The sequence below is a fragment of the Ammospiza caudacuta genome, chromosome 34 (genome assembly GCF_027887145.1).
Source record: "Ammospiza caudacuta isolate bAmmCau1 chromosome 34, bAmmCau1.pri, whole genome shotgun sequence".
NCBI classification, from domain to species: Eukaryota; Metazoa; Chordata; class Aves; order Passeriformes; family Passerellidae; genus Ammospiza; species Ammospiza caudacuta.
In genome coordinates, this window is record NC_080626.1 from 4142912 (window position 1) to 4164374 (window position 21463).

General features: G+C 59.5%; 1 protein-coding gene across 1 annotated transcript in view; it reads left to right on the forward strand.

Moving 5' to 3' along the window:
* SHANK1 (SH3 and multiple ankyrin repeat domains 1) overlaps positions 1–13178 on the forward strand; it is a 41309-nt gene extending 28131 nt beyond the window's left edge. Inside the window, 13 exon segments of the mRNA XM_058822721.1 lie at positions 445–468; positions 652–790; positions 2920–2976; positions 3762–3936; positions 5003–5069; positions 5071–5104; positions 6151–6195; positions 6562–6677; positions 6835–7467; positions 8039–8364; positions 8397–8876; positions 10930–11557; positions 12963–13178. Of these exon segments, the coding sequence (XP_058678704.1) occupies positions 445–468; positions 652–790; positions 2920–2976; positions 3762–3936; positions 5003–5069; positions 5071–5104; positions 6151–6195; positions 6562–6677; positions 6835–7467; positions 8039–8364; positions 8397–8876; positions 10930–11521 (2688 nt within the window). The 3' untranslated portion in view covers positions 11522–11557; positions 12963–13178.
* Positions 13179–21463: the final 8285 nt, after the last annotated feature.

Genomic DNA, 21463 nt, shown 5'->3' on the forward strand with positions numbered 1-21463 from the left:
AAAACTCCCCAACTTTTCCCCAAAATCTCCTAAAATTTCCCCAAATTTCCCATTTTTTCTCCAAAACCCCTCCAAATTTCCCCTAAATCCCCCAAAATTTTCCCCAAATTTCCCATTTTTTCCTACCGAGTCCCCCAAAATTTTCACCAAACCCCCCTCCAGACTTTCCCCCAAATTCCCCCCAAATTCCCTGAAATTCCCCCCAAATTTCCCCTAAACTCTCCCAAAATTCTCTAAATTCCCCCATTTTTTTTTTCCACAATCCCCCAAAACTTCCCCAAAACGTCTCCCAAAATTCCCCGATTTTCCCCAAATTATTTCCAAAGTTTTCCTCAAAATCTCCAAATTTTTCCCAATTTTTTTTCCCCCAAATTGCCCAAATTTGCCCAAAATTTGCCCGTTCTGGCCCCGATTCCGCCCCTGACCCCTCTCGTGTCTCCCCAGTCTCCCCCTGGAAGAAGCGCAGCGGTGAGTGCCCCTTGCACGCCCCTTGCACGCCCCTTGCACACCCCTGGCACCCCCGCGGGGCCCTCTGGAGCCTTGCACACTCGCCGCACACACCGCGCAAGGATTCGCACACCCATTGCACACCCATTGCACACCCATCGCACACTCATTGCACACTCATTGCACACTCACGGAACTTTCCAGAGCCTCGCACGCTCATCCAAACCCCCGTGCAAGGATTTGCACGCTCGCCGCACGCCCGTGCAAGGATTTTTACGGGCCTCGCACACTTGCTGCACGCTCGTGGGACTTTCTGGAGCCTTGCACGCTCACCGGAAACCCTGTAAAGGCCTTGCACACTCATTGCAAGCCACGTAAAGGGGTTTGGACACACTCATTGCACGCTCGGGAGCCTTGCACACTCATCCAAACCCACGTGCAAGGGTTGGCACGCTCATCATTCCCCTTTCAGAGGCCTTGCACACCCATTGCACACTCATCGGGCCCCCATCCGAGCATTTGCACACTCATCGGGGGGGGGGTCTAGGAAGGATTTGCACACTCGTTGCACACTCACCCAACCCCCCCCCTCCCCGTGCGAGGACTCGCACGCTCAGGCGTCCCCTTTCAGAGGCCTTGCACACTCATTGCACGCTCACGGATGTCCCCAGGCCCTTGCACACTCATCCAGCCCCCCCCCAGCCTCTTGCACGCTCACGGTTTGCACACTCATCGCCCCCCCTTCCCCCACCATCCAAAACCCCAAAAATCCCCCCAAAAATCCTCCCTGAGACCCCCCCAAAACCTCCCCCAGAATTCGCCTCAGCCGCCCCCAAACCCCACCCGAGACCCCCCAAAATCCCCCAAAATTTGTCCCAAAATCTCCCCCAAAACCCCCCCCCCAGGACCCCCCCAAAATCCCCCCCCAAAATCCCCCAAAATTTGTCCCCAAAATCTCCCCCAAAACCCCCCCCAGGACCCCCCAAAATTCCCCCCAAATCCCCCCCCAAAATCCCCAAAATGCCCCTTAACCCCCCCCCCCCCAAAATTTGACCCTAAATCCCCCCAAATTCCTCTGGGACCCCCCTCAGGACCCCCCAAATCTGACCCCAAATCTGACCCCAGGACCCCCAAAATCTCCCCCAGATCCCCCCGGGACCCCAAATCCCCCGAAATTCCCCCAAATCTGACCTTGAATCTCCAAAATCCCCCCCCCCCAAATCTCCATGGGACCCCCCAAACCCTCCCCAAATCCTCCAAATCCATCTGGGACCCCCTCAAGAACCCCCAAAACCCCCCCAGATCCCCCCTAAATCCCCTCTACGACCCCCCCAGGGCCCCCCAAAATAACCCCAAGACCCCCCCAAAAATCCCCACAACCCCCCCAGGACCACCCAAAATCCCCCGAAATTCCCCCCAAATCTGACCCTAAATCCCCCTGGGACCCCCCCAAAATCACCCCAAGACCCCCTGAATCCCTCTGAGACCCCCCCCCCCTTAAAATCCCCCCAAAATCCCTCTGGGACCCCCCCCCCAGGACCCCCCCCAAATCCCCTCAAATCGGACCCTAAAGCCCCCCCAAAATCCCTATGGGACCCCCCCCCCAAAACCCCCCTGGAACCCCCAAAACCCCCTCTGGGAACCCCCAGGACCCCCCAAAAATCCCCCCAAATTTCTCTGGGATCCCTCCAAATCCCCCTGGGACCCTCTGAAGACCCCTCAAATCCCCCCAAGACCCCCCCAAATCCGACCCTGAATCCCCCCAAATCCATCTGGGACCCCTCCAAGACCCCCCCCCCCCCCAAATTTGCCCTTAAATCCCCCAAACCCAGCCCCAAATCCCTCCGGGACCCCCCGAAATCTCCCCCAAATCCTTCCAGGACCCCTCAAACCTACCCAGGACCCCCCAAAATCTCCCCCAAATCCATCTGGGACCCCCTAAACCCACCCCAGGACCCCCCGAAATCTCCCCCAAATCCCTCCGGGACCCCCCAAACCCACCCAGGACCCCCCGAAATCTCCCCCAAATCCTTCCAGGACCCCCCAAACCCACCCCAGGACCCCCCAAAATCTCCCCCAAATCCTTCCAGGACCCCTCAAACCTACCCAGGACCCCCAAAATCTCCCCAAATCCATCTGGGACCCCCCAAATCTCCCCCAAATCCTTCCAGGACCCCCCAAACCCACCCCAGGACCCCCCGAAATCTCCCCCCAAATCCTTCCAGGACCCCTCAAACCTACCCAGGACCCCCAAAATCTCCCCCAAATCCCTCCAGGACCCCCCAAACCCACCCCAGGACCCCCCAAAATCTCCCCCAAATCCCTCCGGGACCCCCCAAACCCACCCCAGGACCCCCCGAAATCTCCCCCAAATCCCTCCGGGACCCCCCCAAGACTCCCCCAACCCCCCCAGATCCCCCTGGGAGCCCCCAGGACCCCCTCAAGACCCCCCAATTTCCTCCTCCCCCCCAGATTTCGACCCCTCCTCAACCACGGAGAAGAAGAGGACGGTCTATCAGATGGCGCTCAGTGAGTGGGGAGGGGTCTCGGGGGGGAACTGGGGGGTCCCGGGGGGGGATTTGGGGGGTCCTGGGGGGATTTGGGGGGTCCCAGGGGGGATTTGGGGGATCTCGGGGGGATTTGGGGGAGTTCTGGGGGTGTTTTAAGGGGATTTGGGGGGTCCCGGGGGATTTTGGGGAGTTCTGGAGGGGTTTTAAAGGGCATTTTTGGGGGGATTTTGGGGAGATTTTGGGGCAATTTTGGGTGTATTTGGGACCGAGACCCCTCCCCAAATTCCCCTTTCCCCCCCAGACAAACTGGACGAGATTTCGGGGGGTTTTGGGGAGATTTTGGGGCAGTTTTTGGGTGTATTTGGGACCGAGACCCCTCCCCAAATTCCCCTTTCCCCTCCAGACAAACTGGATGAGATTTTGGGCAATTTCAGGTCATTTTTGGGGTAATTTTGGTGGATTTTTGGGGGGATTTTGGGGCCGAGACCCCTCCCCAAATTCCCCCTTTCCCCCCCAGACAAACTGGATGAGATTTTGGGGGGAATTTCAGGGCATTTTGTGGGGATTTTGGGGGGGATTTTGGGGAGGTTTTGGGGCAATTTTGGGTGTATTTGGGACCGAGACCCCTCCCCAAATTCCCCTTTTCCTCCCCCAGACAAACTGGACGAGATTTTGGGGGGAATTTCAGGGCATTTTGGGGGCATTTTGGGAGGTATTTCTGGGGTAATTTTGGGGCAGTTTTTGGGCAATTTTGGTGTATTTGGGACCGAGACCCCTCCCCAAATTCCCCCTTTTGCCCCCCAGACAAACTGGACGAGATTTTGGCCGCGGCCCAGCAGAGCATCAGCGCGGGGGAGGGGCCGGGGGCGCCCCTGGGACCCCCCCTGGGCAAGGGGGGGCGCCCCAAAGGCTTCTTCGGCACCGAGGTGGGCGCGGGCAAAAACGGGGGAAATTCGGGCAAAAATTGGGGAAAATTCGGGCAAAATTTGAGGAAAAATTGGGTAGAATTTGGGGGAATTCGGGTGAAATTTTGGTGAAAATTTGGGGTGGAATTTGGGGGAAAATCAGGTAAAAATTGGGGGAAATTCATGTGACATTCTGATGAAAATTCAGGGAAGTTTGGGCGGAATTTGGGCGATATTTTGTTGAAATTCAGGTGAAATTCAGGCGATATTTGGGTGAGATTCAGGTGAAATTCGGATGAAATTCAGGCGAAATTCGGGCGATAACTTGGGTGAAATTCAGGCGATATTTGGGTGAAATTCAGGCGATATTTGGGTGAAATTTGGGTGACATTCAGGCGATATTCAGGCGATATTTGGGTGAAATTCAGGCAATATTCAGGTGAAATTCAGGTGAAATTCTGGCAATAATTGGATGAAATTTGAGTGAAATTCGGGTGAAATTCTGGCAATATTTTGGCTGAAATTCAGGCGATATTTGGGTGAAATTCAGGTGAAATTCCGGCGATATTTGGGTGAAATACGGGTGAAATTCAGGTGAAACTCAGGCAATCTTTGGGTGAAATTCAGGCGGTATTTGGGTGAAATATGGGTGACATTCAGGTGAAATTCAGGCGATATTTGAGTGACATTCAGGTGAAATTCAGGCGATCTTTGGGTGAAATTCAGGCGACATTCAGGTGAAATTCAGGCAATATTTTGGCTGAAATTCAGGCGATATTTGGGTGAAATTCAGGTGAAGTTCTGGCGATATTTGGGTGAAATTCAGGCGATATGTAGGTGACAAACGGGTGAAATTGAGGTGAAATTCAGGCGGTATTTGGGTGAAATTCAGGTGACATTTGGGTGAAGTTGAGGTGGAGTTGAGGTGACATTTGGGTGAAATTGAGGTGGAATTGAGGTGACATTTGTGTGAAGTTGAGGTGAAGTTGAGGTGACGTTTGGGGTGAAGTTGAGGTGACATTTGGGTGAAGTTGAGGTGACGTTTGGGTGACATTTGGGTGAAGTTGAGGTGACGTTTGGGTGAAGTTGAGGTGACGTTTGGGTGAAATTTAGGTGAATTTTGGCTTTTCCCCTCGCCAGGGTCCCGTTCGAGTCTCACCGGGTGGGGCCGGGGGGCTTCGATCGCCCCTTCCTGCCCCCGGGCCCCCCCCACGGGGCTGATGCTGCGCCAGAAATCCATCGGTGCGTCCGCACGGGGCTGGGGGGGTTGTTTTGGGGGGTTTTGGGGGGTTTTGGGGGGTTTTGGGGATTTTTGGTTATTTTGGAGTTTTTTGGGGGGTTTTGGGGATTTTTTATTTTGGGGTTTTTTGGGGGGTTTTGGGGATTTTTGGTTATTTTGGGGGATTTTGGGGGGTTTTGGGGTTTTTTGGGGGGTTTTGGGGATTTTTTATTTTGAGGTTTTTGGGGGGTTTTGGTGCGTCCGCACTGGGGCTGGGGGTTGGTTGTTTTGGGGGGTTTTGGGGGGTTTTGGTGATTTTTGGTTATTTTGGGGGTTTTTGGGTGCTTGGGGAGTTTGGTTATTTTGGGGTTTTTTGGGGAATTTTGGGGAATTTTGGTTATTTTTGGGGTTTTTTGGGGGGGTTTCGGTGCGTCCGCACTTGGGGCTTTGGGGGGGGGTTTGGTTATTTTGGGGTTTTTGGGGGGTTTTGGGGATTTGGCGCCCCCCCCCATATGTTTAATTATTAATGAATTAATGATTAATTAATTAATTAATGACCATTACCGTCCCGCAGGCGCCCCCGAGGAGGAGAGGCCGTACCTGGCGCCCCCCCCATATGTTTAATTATTAATGAATTAATGATTTATTAATTAATTACTGATCATTACCGTCCCGCAGGTGCCCCCAAGGAGGAGAAGCCGTACCTGGCGCCCCCCCCATATGTTTAATTATTAATGAATTAATGATTAATGAATTAATGATTTATTAATTAATTATTAATTAATTAATAACCGACCATTTCCGTCCCGCAGGTGCCCCCGAGGAGGAGAGGCCGTACCTGGCGCCCCCCCCCACGTGTTTAATTATTAATTAATTAATGATTTATTAACGAATTAATGACCTATTAATTAATTACCGATCATTACCGTCCCGCAGGTGCCCCCGAGGAGGAGAGGCCGTACCTGGCGCCCCCCCATATGTTTAATTATTAATTAATTAATGATTTATTAATGATTTATTAATGAATTAACGATCTATTAATTAATTACCGATGATTTCCGTCCCGCAGGTGCCCCCGAGGAGGAGAGGCCGTACCTGGCGCCCCCCCCCATGTGTTTAATTATTAATTAATTAATGATTTATTAATGATTTATTAATGAATTAACGATCTATTAATTAATTACCGATGATTTCCGTCCCGCAGGTGCCCCCGAGGAGGAGAGGCCGTACCTGGCGCCCCCCCCATATGTTTAATTATTAATTAATTAATGATTTATTAATGATTTATTAATGAATTAACGATCTATTAATTAATTACCGATGATTTCCGTCCCGCAGGTGCCCCCGAGGAGGAGAGGCCGTACCTGGCGCCCCCCCCATATGTTTAATTATTAATTAATTAATGATTTATTAATGAATTAACGATCTATTAATTAATTACCGATGATTTCCATCCCGCAGGTGCCCCCGAGGAGGAGAGGCCGTACCTGGCGCCCCCCCCCGGGCCGTTTCAGCCGCTCGCTCTCGGTGCCCGGCTCGGACGAGATCCCCCCTCCCCCCACGACGTCGCCCCCCGAGCCGCCCTACACCGCCCCTCCCCCCCCCCAGCCCCCGCCACGCCCCCGGCCCGGCCGGTGGGGGAGGGGCGCCCTGGCGCCTCTACAACCTGGGGGGGGGCGGGGCGCGGGGAGGGGGCGGGGTGGGGGTGGGGGTGGGGGTGGGGGGTGGGGGGTGGGGGGCGGCCCCCCCCAAGCCGCTGCGGCGGAAGGGGCCGCTGGTGAAGCAGACCAAAGTGGAGGGGGAGGGGCAGGGAGGGGGCGGGGCGCCCCTGGGCGGGGCCGGGGGCGCGGGCGGGGGAGGGGCGGACAAGAGCTCTATCGCGATACCCACGATCGTCGTCAAGGCGCCCTCGACCTCGAGCTCGGGCCGCTCCAGCCGCGGCAGCAGCGTGGAGGCCGAGGGCGGGGCTTCGGGGGGCGGGGCTCCGGGGGCAGGGGGCGGGGCCTCGGCCGCCCCCGACGGACCCTCGGGGGTCGGGGTGGGGGGGGGGGTCCGCAAGGGGGGGGGCGGGGGAGGGGCGGCCCCGCCCCCCGTGGCCACGCCCCCCTCGCCGGGATTGGATTTCACCTCGCAGTTCGGGGCGGCGCTGGTGGGGGCGGGGCGGAGGGAGTGGGGGGCGGGGCGTCGCTCCGCGCTCTTCCTCAGCACCGAGGAGGATGAGGAGGGCGTGGGGGGCGGGGCTTCGGGAGGGGGAGGGGGCTTGGGCCCGCCCCCCGCCCAGCCGCGATTGCGTCACTCCAAAAGCATCGACGAGGGGATGTTCGCGGCCGGGGGGGGGCGGGGCCGCGGCGGGAGGGGCGGAGCCTTTCCCCGGCCCCGCCCGCGGGTACCGAGGGGGCGGGGCCAGAGGGGCGGGTGGGGGGCGGGGCAGCGCTTTCAGCAGCGTGGGGGGCGGGGCGGGAGGAGGGGCGGCTCCTCCCCCTCTGCACCCGGGGGCGGGGCCAGTTCACCCCGGTATGGGCCCGGTCCATCCCAGTCTGGGCGCGGTTCACCCCGGTTTGTCCCCGGTCCATCCCGGTTTGTCCCCGGTCCATCCCGGTTTGTCCCCGGTCCATCCCGGCCTGGGCCCCGCCCGCTCCGCCCCCTCCCCCCGCCGGCTCCTGCCGCGTCCTGCCCCCCTCCCCCGCCGCCCCCTCCCCATTTCCCATGGGGGGGCTCCACGGGGGGCTCCCCCCCGCCCATGCACGCCCCGCCCCCCGCCGCCGGCCCCGCCCCCCTCCCCGCTGCACACCACCACCACCCCCCCAATTTGGGGGGCGGGGCGGGGGGGATGGGCGCCTCCATCTCCATGGGGGGCGGGGGTCGGGGTTCGGTCCCTCCCCCTTTTGGGCGGGGTCCCCTCCTCGCTGCACCTCTCGGGCCCCCCCACTTTGCCCAAGACGCCCCCTCCCCAAAAGGTGCCCGGGAGCCCCTCCCGCCGCCTCGAGCCCCTTTGGGGAGGGGGGCCCGAGGGGCGCGTGCGCTTCTCCGACGCCGGGGGCGGGGTCTCGCTGGGGGGCGGGGTCTCGGCGGGGGGAGGGGGCTCTCCCCTGCTCTCGCTGCCGCCCCCCGCCCCCTCGGTGGACGCGGACGAGGAGCTGCTGCTGGCCGAGCCCCTCCCCCCGCCCCTGGAGTTCGCCAACAGCTTCGAGACCCCTCCCCCCCACGCGGGGGTCGCGGCCCCTCCCCCGCACCGCCACCAGGACGGGGGCCCCTCCCCCCGCCGCCCCTCCCCCCCCCCTCCGTGGGGGGCGGGGCGGACTCGGCCACCTCCAGCCTGACCTCGTACGACAGCGAGGTGGCCACGCTGACGCAGGGGGGAGGGGGCGGGGCGGGGGGCGGGGCCACGCACGACCCCCGCCGAGGGGGAGGGGGAGGAGGAGGGGGCGGGGTTTCGTCAGTGGGCGGGGTCATTTTGGGGGGCGGGGCCGGCGCGGAGGCGGGCGCGGAGGCCGTGACGGACTCGGGCATCGAGGAGCCCGACAGCCGCAGCAGCAGCGACCACCCCCCCGAGCCGGGGGAGGGGCTGGACGGGCTGGGGGAGGGGCGGCGCGGGGGGCGGGGCCGGGTGGTGCTCAGGGGGGGCAGGGACTGGGGAGGGGGCGGGGCGGGGGAGGAGCCGGCGCTGCCGCCCCTCCCCCCCCTGCCGGCGCTGGCGCTGCCCCTCCCCCCGCAGCAGGGCGGACACCGAGGGGGGATGGGCGCGCCCGGCTGGAGCCGCGCGGGACTGGAGGCGGGGTTCGCGGGCAGGATCAGGTGAGAGGGGCGGGGCTTCCGTCCATCCATCACACCTGGGGGGGCGGGGCTGCCATCCATCCATCCATCCATCACACCTGGGGGGGCGGGGCTGCCATCCATCCATCACACCTGAGGGCGGGGGCTGCCATCCATCCATCCATCCATCACACCTGGGGGGGCGGGGCTTCCATCCATCCACCCATCCATCACACCTGGGGGCGGGGCTTCCATCCATCCATCCATCCATCACACCTGGGGGGCGGGCTTTGCGGGGAGGATCAGGTGAGGGCGGGGCCTCCATCACACCTGGGGGGCGGGGCTTCCATCCATCCATCACACCTGGGGAGGCGGGGTTCGCGGGGAGGATCAGGTAAGGGGCGGGGCCACGCCGGGGGGGCGGGGCTTAGGGGGCTGCTGGGGTGTCCATCACACCTGGGGGCGTGGCTTCCCTCCATCCATCCTCCATCCATCACACCTGGGGGCGGGGCTTGTGGGGCAACTGGGACATCCATCACACTTGGGGGCGGGGCTTTCCTCCATCCATCATCCATCCATCACACCTGGGGGAGGGGCTTGTGGGCAACCGGGGGCGTGGCTTCCATCTATCCGTCACCCATCCATCACACCTGGGGGCGGGGCTTCTGGGGCAACTGGGGTGTCCATCACACCTGGAGGCGGGGCTTCCATCCATCAATCACACCTGGGGGCGGGGCTTGCGGGGCTGCTGGGACATCCATCACACCTGGGGGCGGGGCTCTCATCACACCTGAGCTACCTGGTGGTGGCACGGCTTCCATTGCACCTGGGGTGTCCATCACCTCTGGGGGCGGGGCTTCAGTCACACCTGGGACACCTGGGGGGGATGTCACACCTGAGGGGCGGGGCTTCCATCGCACATGGGGTGTCCATCACACCTGGGACACCTGGGGGGCGTGGCTTCCATCACACCTGTGGCACCTGGGACCGTCACCGCACCCCCATCGCACCTGGGGGGGGGCGTGGCTTCCATCACACCTGAGACGCACCTGTGACATTCCCATCACCCAGCGCAGCTGGGGCACCTGTCACACCTGTGACACCCATCACACCTGGGCGCCCATTGCATGCCCGGGGCGGTGGCACCTGTGGCACACCCGTGACACACCCGTGGCACGCCTGGCACCTGCCGCACCTGCTTCAGCTGCTGCATGGATTTGGGAGGGGGCCATCGCACCTGTGGCACACCCATTACACACCTGTGGCACCTGTGGCACCTGCTGCATGGATTGTGGGGCTGTCCCACCTGTGACACACCTGGTGGCATACCTGTGGCATACCTGGCGCCTTCTGCATGGGCTTGGGGGGATGTGGCAGCTGTAGCACACCTGTGACACACCCATGACACACCTGTGGCACACCTGTGACTCACCTGTGGCACACCTGTGGCGACTGCTGCATGGATTGGGGGTTCATTGCACCTGTGGCACACCTGTGGCACACCTGGCACCTGCTGCATGGGCTCGGGAGGGTATCACACCTGTGGCACACCTGTGGCAGCTGTTGCATGCATTGGGGTGGGCGTCGCACCTGTGGTGTCTGGCACACCTGGAGCCAGCACACCTGGCACACCTGTGCCCATCTCACCTGTGCCACACTTTACCTGTTTCTCACCTCACCTGTATCTCACCTGTCCCACACCTCACCTGTTCCCACCTCACCTGTATCTCACCTGTACCACACCTCTCACCTGTGCTCACCTGTACCTCACCTGTTCCATACCTCATATATTCTCGCCTGTGCTCACCTGTTCTCACCTCACCTGTATCTCACCTGTGCTCACCTGTTCTACACATCTTACCTGTTCTCACCTGTTCCACACCTGTATCCCGCCTGTTCTCACCTGTTCTCACCTCACCTGTATCTCACCTGTTCTCACCTGTATCCCACCTGTGTCTCACCTCACCTGTTCTCACCTGCCCCACCCATTTTGGGGGCCGTGTTTGGGTTGATGGGCGGGGCGTGGGCGTGGCCGTGTCCCCGCCCCTCCCCCCTCTCTAACCCCTCCCCTTTCCCCCCTCCCCCCCCCCCGCAGGCTCACGGACTCCGCCCCTCCCCCCTCCTCCTCCACCACGCCCACCAAGCCCCTCCCCCCGAGCTCCGCCCTCTTCCCCCATTGGCCGCCGCCTCCCCCCAAACCCTCGGTGGGCGTGGCCGTGGGCGGAGACCTGGACGTGCGCCCGCCCCTCCGGCGCGCGCCCAGCCCCGCCCCTCCGCCCTCGGAGCGCCGCGGAAGCCCCGCCCCCCGCCCCGCCTCCCTGCCCACCTTACCCGCGGCTCACCTGTACGGAGGGGGAGGAGCCGCAGGGGGAAGCTCCGCCTCTTCTTACCTGGAGCTGCGCTCGCTGTCCCCGCCCCGCGCCGCCGCCGCCGCGTCAATCACGGGCGGCCCCGCCCCCGCGAAGCCTTTTGGGGCGAAACCTTTGGCTTTCTGGAGCAAGTTCGACGTGGCGGACTGGCTGGAGTCGCTGAACCTGGGCGAGCACCGGGCGCGCTTCCTGCACAACGAGATCGACGGCACGCACCTGCCCGCGCTCACCAAGGAGGATTACATCGACCTGGGCGTCACCCGCGTCGGGCACCGCATGAACATCGACCGCGCCCTGCGCCTCTTCCTCGAGAGGTGACGGCCGCGCACCTGGGCGCCCGCGCGCGCGGGGCAGGTGGGGGGGAGGGCGGCGGGGCGGGGCGGGGAGGCAAGCAGGTGCCGGGGTGGGACCCTCAGGTGTGGGGGGGAAACTCCCGGGTACCAGGGAGGGGCCCCCGGGTGAGAGGATGGGACCTTCGGGTACCGAGGTAGGACCCCCAGGTGTCGAGGAGGGACCCTCAGGTGTCGATGAGAAACTTGCAGGTGCGAGGAAGAGATTCCCAGGTACCGAAGTGGGACCCCCAGGTATCAGGGTGAGACCCTCAGGTGTGAGGGAGGGACCTTCAGGTACCGAGGAGAAACACCCAGGTACCGAGGAGACATCCCCAGGTGTGAGGCAAGGACCCCCAGGTGTGAGGGGGAGACACCCAGGTACAGAGGAGGGATGTCCAGGTGTGAGGGAGAGACCCCCGAGTAGCAGGGTGAGACCCTCAGGTGTGAGGGAGAGACTCGCAGGTACCGAGGAGGGACCCTCAGGTGTGAGGGAGGGATCCCCAGATGTGAGAGGGAGACTCCAGGTGCCAGGGAGGGACTCCCAGGTGTGAGGAGGAGACTCGCAGGTACCGAGGAGGGACCCCCAGGTACCGGGGTGACACCCTCAAGCACCGAAAAGGGACCCTCAGGTACTGAGGAGACAGGTCCAGGTGTGAGGGAGACACTCCCAGGTACTGAGAACAGACACCCAGGTGTGAGGGAGGGACCTCCAGGTACCAAAGAGAGACCCCCAGGTAGCAAGGAGACATCCCCAGGTGTGAAGGAGGGACCGCCGGGTACCAGGGAGAGATCCTCAGGTACTGAGGAGAGAGTGCCAGGTGTGAGGGGGAGACCTCCAGGTACTGGAGTGAGACCCTCAGGTTTGAGGGAGGGACCTTCAGGTGCCCAGGAGAGACTCCCAGGTGTGAGGGAGAGAGCCTCAGGTGTCAGGAACCGAGGAAACGTCCCCAGGTGTGAGGGAGGGACCCCCAGGTACCAGGGAGGGACCCCCAGGTGTGAGGGAAAGAGGGGGAGAGGGGGAAGGTGAGTGTGCAACGGGGTCCAGGTGTGCAACGGGGTCCAGGTGTGCAACGGGATCCAGGTGTGCAATGGGATCTCAGTGTGCAGTGGGGTCTGGGCTTAAGACTGTGAAAGGATCCAGGTGTGCAACAGGATCCAGGTGTGCAATGGGATCCGAGCGTGGAACAGGATCCGAGTGTGTAATGGCACCCAAGTGTGCAGTGGGATCCAGACACGGGAATGTGATAGGATCCAAGTGTGCAACGGGATCCAAGTGTGCAACAAGATCCAGGTGTAAAATGGGATCCAGGTGTGTCGCAGGATCCCAGTGTGCAACAGGGTCTGGGTGTGCAGTGGGATGCAGGTGTGTAACAGGATCCAGGTGTGTAACAGGATCCAGGTGTGTAACAGGATCTCGGTGTTCAAAGGGATCCGAGTGTGCCACGGGATCTGGACTTAAGACTGTGAAAGGATCTGAGTGTGCAACAGGATCTGGGTGTGCAACGGGATCCGGGTGTGCAACAGGATCCGGGTGTGCAACGGGATCCGAGTGTGCAACAGGATCTGGACATGGGAATGTAACAGGATCTGAGTGTGCAACAGGATCTGGGCGTGCAACGGGATCCGGACATGGGAATGTGATGGGATCCGAGTGTGCAACAGGATCCAGGTGTGCAACAGGATCTGGACATGGGAATGTAACAGGATCTGAGTGTGCAACGGGATCTGGGTGTGCAATGGTATCCAAATGTGTAACAAGATCCCAGCGTGCAATTGGATCCAAGTGTGCAACGGGATCCGAGTGTGCAACAGGATCCGGGTGTGCAACGAGATCTGGACATGGGAATGTAATGGGATCTGAGTGTGCAATGGGATCCAAGTGTGCAAGGGGATCTGAGTGTGCAGCAGGATCCCAGCATGCAGTGGGATCCAGGTGTGCAATGTGGTCTTGGTGTGCAACGGGATCTGAGTGTGCAACGAGATCCAATTGCTCAAAGCAATCTGAGTGTGCAACAGGACCCGAGTGCGCCCTGGGGCCCAATTGTGCAAGGGGATTTGGGCGTGCAAGGGGCTCTGGGTGCGGAAGGGGCTCTGGGCGTGCGCGGGTGTGCGCTGAGTGTGCAACGGGACGTGGACAGCGGGCGCCGGGACGTGGACGTGGGCATCCGGTGGGACGTGAGCGTGCAACGGGAGCTGAGTGTGCAACAGGAGATGGACCTGGGCGCCCGGCGGGATCTGAGCGTGCAACAGCAGCAGCGCAAGCTGAGCGTGCAACAGCTGGAGGCGCAGCGGCGGCTGAGCGTGCAACAGGAGCTGGGCGTGCAACGGGAGGTGGAGATCCAGAGGAAGCTGAGCGTGCAACAGGAGCTGGGCGTGCAACGGCAGCTGGAGCTGGGCGTGCAATGGGAGCCGAGCGTGCAACGGGAGCTGGGCGTGCAACGGGACGTGGAGATGGGCGTGCAACAGGAGCTGGGCGTGCAAGGAGCGCCCGGCACGCTGTGGGATGTGGAGATGGGCGTGCAACCGGAGATGGGCGTGCAAGGGCATGTGGGCGTGCAACAGGAGCTGCCGGACGCGGACATGGGCGTGCAATGGGAGCCGGGCGTGCAAGGGGAGCTGCTGGGCGTGCAACAGGCGGCGGAGGCGGGCGTGCAACAGGATGTGATTGTGCAAGAGGCAATGATTGTGCAACGAGACACAAACGTGGCGCCGGACCCGGGCGTGCAAGAGGCGCCGAGTGTGCAACGGGAGGCGCCGCTGGGCGTGCAAGAGCCCCTGGGCGTGCAAGGGGACGTGGGAGTGTGACCGGGTGTGCAAAGGGGGGGGTGGGGTCCCCCTCAGGGCCGGGCACGCGCGTGCGCGAGGTTTGCACGCGCGTGTGGGGGTGATGGCGGCCCCGTGCACGCGCGTGTGCAAGGATCACACACTCACTGTCACATGTCCTTTGCACACTCACACGCGTGTCGCATGCTCACAATGTGCCCTGGCACACTCACACACACTCCTTGCACACTCGCATCCGCTCTGACACGCCTTGCACACTCACAGCTCTCCCCTTGCACACCCACGCATCCCTGCACCCCCTCCTTACACACCCACAGACACACACCCACACACACTCCTTGCACACTCACAGCGCCTCTGACACACAGCCCTTGCACACTCGTGACACACACTTACCCCATTCCTTGCACACTCACGCAAAACCCTCAACCCCCCTTGCACACTCCTGTGCCTCTCCTGTCTCTCCTTACACACTCGTGTGCAACACACTCACCCCCACACTTTGCACACTCACTGACTCCCCCTTGCAAATTCGCCCCTCCCCCTTGCACACGCATTCACACCCCTTTGCACATTCACGTGTGACACAATCACCCCACCCCTTGCACACTTACTGAACCCCCTTGCACACTCACCCCATCCCTTGCACACTCACCGACTCTCCGTTACACACGCATTCACACCCCTTATACACTCGTGTGCAGCACACTCACCCCATACATTGCACACTCACCCCTCACCCCTTGCACACGCGCGTGCCCCTCCCCCCTCCCTTTTACACTCGCCCCTCCCCCTCTTTGCACACGCGCTCTGAGCCACTCCCCCTTTGCACCCGCGCGTGCCCCTCCCCCCTTTGCACACGCGCGTGCCCCGCCCCTCCCCCCGCCCGTGCCCCGCATGCTCACGGGCCCCGCCCCCCCAAGCCCCGCCCCCCCAGCCCCGCCCCTCCCCCATCTCTAAGGGCTCTCTCAGGGTCGTGGCCCCTCCCCCACCCCCAAAGCCCCGCCCCCACCCCCAAAAGAGGCAACGACCCCCACTCGAATGTCTTCCAGCGCCCCTCCCCCACCCCAGACCCCGCCCCCTCCCCCCAAATAAACCACGCCCCCAGGGTGGGGGAGGGGCGCACTCCCCCCCTCCTCAAACCCCTCCCCCCCCTCCCCCCAAAAATTCACTGTGACCCAAAGCGGGGGGGGGCGGGGGGAGGGGCGAGCTCTCGGCCCCTCCCCCCACCCGCCAAAGCCCCACCCCCAACAAGCCCCGCCCCCTCCGTTTTTCTCCGCCAATTATAAATTAAACCCCGCCCCACCCCTCAAAGCCCCTCCCCCTCAATGCCCCTCCCCCTTTCAAAGCCCCTCCCCCCCTTTCAAAGCCCCTCCCCCAAAGCGCTGCCGAGCTGCCCCTCCCCCCGCGCCCCTCCCCCACCCCACCCAGCGGCTCGGGTGTAATTACGGGATAATTAATTAATTAATGATTCAGTAATTAATTAATAACGAATTCATTATTGAACGGACGGACGGCTTCTGGAAGTTTCTTTGTGTGCAAAATGGGCGTGCAAGGGGTGGGGGAGGGGCTGGGTGTGCAAAAGGGGGTGGGGTGGGCGTGGCCAGGTGGGCGTGGCCAGGTGGGCGTGCAAGGTGAGGTGATTTTTGCACACGCCCCCCCCATGTGCAAGGGTGGAGCCTGGTCACGCCCTTTTCTAGACCACGCCCGTTTCTTGGCCACGCCCCTTTCAACAGTGCCCCTTGTGGCCCATACGTGTGGCCACGCCCCTCTGTAGGGGCCACGCCCCCTCTTTAGTGGCCACGCCCCCTTTTGGTCTAACTCCCCTTTATTTGACCACACTCTCTTTTAAAAGGCCACGCCCCCTCATTCGGGACCACGCCCCCCTTTGCCCTGTGGTTTTGGGACCACGCCCTCTCCTTTTTTGGGAAATGCCTTCTCTGAAGGCCACGCCCCCTCGTTTGGACCACGCCCCCTCGTTTGGACCACGCCCCCTCGACATCTCATATAGGGATCAGCCCAAAGACCCCACGGATTCCCCCAGGCCCCCCAGACCCCTGTAGATTCCCCAAAGACCCCCCCCAGACCCCCCAAATTTGTCCCTAAACCCCCAAAAGATCCCCCCAAGTTCTCCCATAGACCCCCATAATTCCCCCCAATAATCCCCCATAGACCCCCCAATAATCCCCCCATAACCCCCCCAATAATCCCCCCATCGCCCCCCCAGTAATGCCCCTATAGACCCCCAATAGTTCCCCCATAAATCCCCCCATAATCCCTTCAGTAGCCCCCCAATATCCCCCATAGACCCCCATAATTCCCCCCAATATTTGCCCCATAGACCCCCCAAAAACCCCCCATGATTTCCCCATGTACTCCCTATAGACCCCCATAATTCCCCCCATAGACCCTCCCACAGCCCCCCAAACAATCCCCCCACAACCCCCCAATAATGCCCCCATAGCCCCCCAATAATCCCCCTTAGACCCCCCCCATAGAGCCCCCAATAATTCCCCCATAGCCCCCCAATAATCCCCCTTAGACCCCCCCATAGAGCCCCCAATAATTCCCCCATAGCCCCCCAACAATCCCCCCATAAATCCTCCAATAATCCCCCCAAAATCTCCCCATAAATCCCCCCAATAACCCCCCAATAACGCCCTAATAATCCCCCCATTGCCCCCCATAATTCCTCCCAAGAACTTCCTATAGAACCCCCAGTAATTTCCCCATAGGCCCCCTATAGCCCCCCATAATTCCCCCATAAATCCCCCATAGCCCCCCAATAATCCCCCCATAATCCCCCCATGGATTCCCTCACAAAACCCGACAGCCCCCCAATAACCCCCCCACAGCCCCCCAATAATCCCCCCCTTGACCCCCCAATAACCCCCCAAAATACCCCGTAGACTGCCCCACAGATCCCCCACAAATTCCTCCATAGCCCCCCATAAATCTCCCCACAGACCCCCCCATAGCCCCCCAATAAATCCCCTAAAATTTCCCCATAGCCCCCCAAGAATCCCTCATTAATCCCCCCAGAAATCCCCCAATAACCCCCCCAGAAATCCCCCCATAGCCCCCCAATAAACCCCCCAAAATCCCCCCAGAAACCTCCCCAAAATCCCCCAAAAGCCCCCCAAATTCCCCCCATAAACCCTCCCATAAATCCCCCAATAATCCCCCACAGACCCCCCAAAAATCCCCCCATAAATCCCCCATAATTCCCCCAATAATACCCCAGTAATTCCCCCCATAGCCCCCCGTAAATCCCCCAATAATCCCCCCATAACTCCCCCCAAATTCCCCCCAAAATCCCCCCCAGCCGCCCCCTCCCCGCTCTCTCCGGGCGCAGCCGAATCCTCTCGGCACCTGCCGGCCGCGCTCGGCCCCTCTCGGCTCCCATCGGCTCCTCCCGGCCACCTTCGGCTCCGCTCGGCTGCCGTTCGGGCCGGTTCGGCTCCGCTCGGCTCCGCTCGGGCCGGTTCGGCTCCGCTCGGCTCCGGTTCGGCTCCGCTCGGCTCCGCTCGGGCCGGCAGGTGAGCGGGGCCCGGCCGGAGGGACCGCGGGGTCCGGGGGGGGGCGGGGGGAGATTTTGGGGGGATTTTGGGGGTTCAGGTGGGGGGGGGCAGGTGATGGGGGGCAGGTGGGGGGGGGAGAGGTGGGGGGGGAGGTTTGGGGGGGATTTGGGGGTGACAGGTGTGGGGGGCAGGTGATGGAGAGAGGATTTGGGGCTGCAGGTGTTGGGGTTCAGGTGCGTGGGGTTGAATTTGGGGGGCGGTTTTGGGGTTCAGGTGTGCGAGGCTGATTTTGGGGTGCAGGTATTTGGGGTTCAGGTGTGGGGTGCAGGTTTTGGGGGCGGTTTTGGGGGTTCAGGTGATGGGGAGCAGATTTGAGGGGTTCGGGTATTGGGGTCCAGGTGTGTGAGGCTGATTTTGGGGTGGGATTTTGGGGGGACAGGTGTGTGGGGCAGGTGATGGGGAGCAGGTTTTGGGGGTTCAGGTATTGGGGTTCAGGTGTGTGGGGCTGATTTTGGGGGCGGTTTTGGGGGTTCAGGTGTTGGGGTTCAGGTGTGTGGGGCTGATTTTTGAGGCTGATTTTGGGGTTCAGGTGTGTGGGGCAGGTTTAGAGTGCAGGTATTGGGGGTTCAGGTGTGGGGGGCCGATTTTGGGGCCATTTTGGGGTCACTGGGGCCATTTTGGGGTCAGTTTTTGGATCATTTTGGGGCCATTTGGGGGTAATTTTGTGGTCACTTTTGGGGTCACTTTTGGGGCCATTTTGGGGTCAGGTTTGTGGTCAATTTTGGGGTCACTTTTGGGGCCATTTTGGGTCATTTTGGGACCATTTTGGGGTCAGTTTCTAGGTAATTTTGGGGTCACTTTTGGGGACATTTTGGGGTCAGTTTTTGGGCAATTTTGGGTCACTTTTGGGTCACATTTTGGAATCAGTTTTTGGGTAATTTTGGGGTAATTTTGGGACCATTTTGGGGTCATTTGGGGTTAATTTTGGGGCCATTTTGGAATCAGTTTTTGGGTCATTTTGGGGCCATTTTGGGATCACTTTTGGGGTAATTTTGGGGTCACTTTTTGTGGTCACTTTTGGGGTAATTTTGGGGTCACTTTTGGGGCCATTTTGGGATCATTTTTGGGGCCATTTTGGGGTCACTTTTGGGAACATTTTGGGGTCAGTTTCTGGGCCATTTTGGGGCCATTTTTGGGGTCAGTTTTGGGTCATTTTGGGGTCTCTTTTAGGGGTCATGGGGTCACTTTTGGGGTCACTTTTGGGGTAATTTAGGGGTCACTTTTGGGGCATTTTGAGGTCACTTATGGGGTAATTTTGGGTTCAGGTTTTGGGTCATTTAGGGGCCAATTTTGGGTCATTTTGGGGCCACTTTGGGGCCAGTTTTGGGTCATTTTGGGGTCTTTTTCGGGGCTCATGGGGTCAGTTTTGGGGTCAGTTTTGTGGTCATTTTTGGTGCCATTTTGGGGTCACTTTTGGGGTAATTTTGGGGTCACTTTTGGGGTAATTTTGGGGTAACTTTTGGGATCAGTTTTTGGGTAATTTTGGTGCCATTTTGGGGTAACTTTGGGTTCATTTTGGGGTCGTTTTTGGGGTGTCTCCTCATTTCTGTCCCCCCACAGGTGACGCGAGGGGCCCCCCCTGGCCCCGCCCTCCATGGCCCGGCCCCGCCCCCCCCTCCCCCCCCCCGGGCCCCTCTGACCCCCCCAAGGTCAGGAGACCCCCAAAGGTGAGAGGGGGCGGGGCCTAAGTGGGTGTGGCTTAAAGGGATGGGGCTTAAATGGGCTGGGCTAAATGGGAGGGGCTAAACTGGGTGGGGCTAAAAGGGCGGGGCTTAAATAGGAGGGGTTTAAAGCAGTGGGGCTTAAATGGGAGGGGTGAAGTGGGTGGGGCCTAAAGGGGCGTGGCTTAAAGGGGAGGGGCTTTAATGATGGGGTTACGGGGAGGGGCTTAAAGGAGAGGAGTTGAGTGGGAGGGGCTAAAATGGGAGTGGTTGAATGGGAGGGGCTAAAGTGGGAGGGGCTTAAAGGGGTGGGGCTTAATCGGGTGGGGCCTGAAGAGCTGTGGCTTAATTGGGGAGGGGCTTAAGTGGGTGGAGCTTAAAGGGGCGGGGTTTAAATTGGCAGGGCATAAAGGGGTGGGGCCTGAAGGTGTGTGGCTTAATTGGGGAGGGGCTTAAGTGGGTGTGGTTAAATGGGCGGGGCTTAAGTGTCGGGGTTCAATGGGAGGGGCTTAGCAGGGTGGGGCTTAAAGGGATCAAGAGTAGGAGGGGCTAAAGTGGGAAGGGCAAAAAGGGGAGGGGCAAAAATGAAAGGGGCTGTGCCAGGTGTGCCCAGGTGTGCCCAGATGTGTTGAGCACCATTTTTTTCCCCACATTTTCCCCCCATTTTTGCCCATTTTTCCATGGTTTTATCCCACTTTTCCCCCCATATCCGTGGATCACAACCAGGATGTTTTTCCCACTTTTTTGCCCAATTTTTCCCATTTTCTTCCCACTTTTTCCACATTTTTTGCCCATTTTCCCCCTATTTTTCCATCCATATCCTCCCCATTTTTTCCCTATGTTCCCTCCTTTTCCCCCAATGTTTTCCCCAATTTTTCCCATTTTTTTCTCATTCCTCTTCTCCATTTTTTCCTCCATTTTTTCCTCCATTTTTTCCTCCATTTTTTCCTCCATTTTCCCCCATTTTTTTCCCATTTTAGCCACTCCCATTTTAGCCCCTCCCCCCATTTTTTCCCAATTTTTCACCAATTTTCCCATTTTTTTCCTCATCCCCCCCATTTTCCCCAATTCCCCCCTCCCTTTCCCCCCCAAATTTTCCCAATTTTTCCCCACTTTCCCCCATTTTTTCTGATTTTTTCCTCATTCCTCCCCATTCTTTTCCCTTTTTTTGCCCGTTTTCCCCCCATTTTTAGGCCAGATCTGGTGACTTTGAGCAGAACATTTTCCCCATATTTTCTCCATATTTTCCCCAAATTTCCTCATTTTCCCCCCATTTTTTCCCTATGCCCAGAAATCCCAAAAATCTCATTTTCCCCCCCATTTTTTCCCTATTTCCCGTGTTCTTTCCCCATTTCCAGGCCATGTCCGAGGTCTACAAGGAGAACGTTTATCTCATGTTTATACCCTGAATTTTAATCTATATTTTCTCCATATTTTTCCCAAATTCTTCCATTTTTTCAGGATACCTGAGCATCCCCAAAACCCTCATTTTCCTGCCCATTTTTTCCCAATTTCCCGTGTTTTTTCCCCATTTTCCAGGCCGTGTCCAGGGACTACGAGGAGGACGTTTGCCGCATGATTTCATCCATATTTTTATCCATAATTTCCCCAAATTTCCTCATTTTCCCCCCATTTTTTCCCTCACACCCAGAAATCCCCAAAATCTCATTTTTCCCCCCCATTTTTTCCCAATTTCCCGTGTTTTTCCCCTGTTTCCAAGCCATGTCCGGGGACTACGAGGAGGACGTTTGCCATATTATTTCATCCATGTTTTTATCCATATTTTCTCCATATTTTCCCCAAATTTTCCCATTTTTTCAGGATACCTGGGCATCTCCAAAACCCTCATTTTCCCGCCCATTTTTTCCCAATTTCCCGTGTTTTTTCCCCATTTTCCAGGCC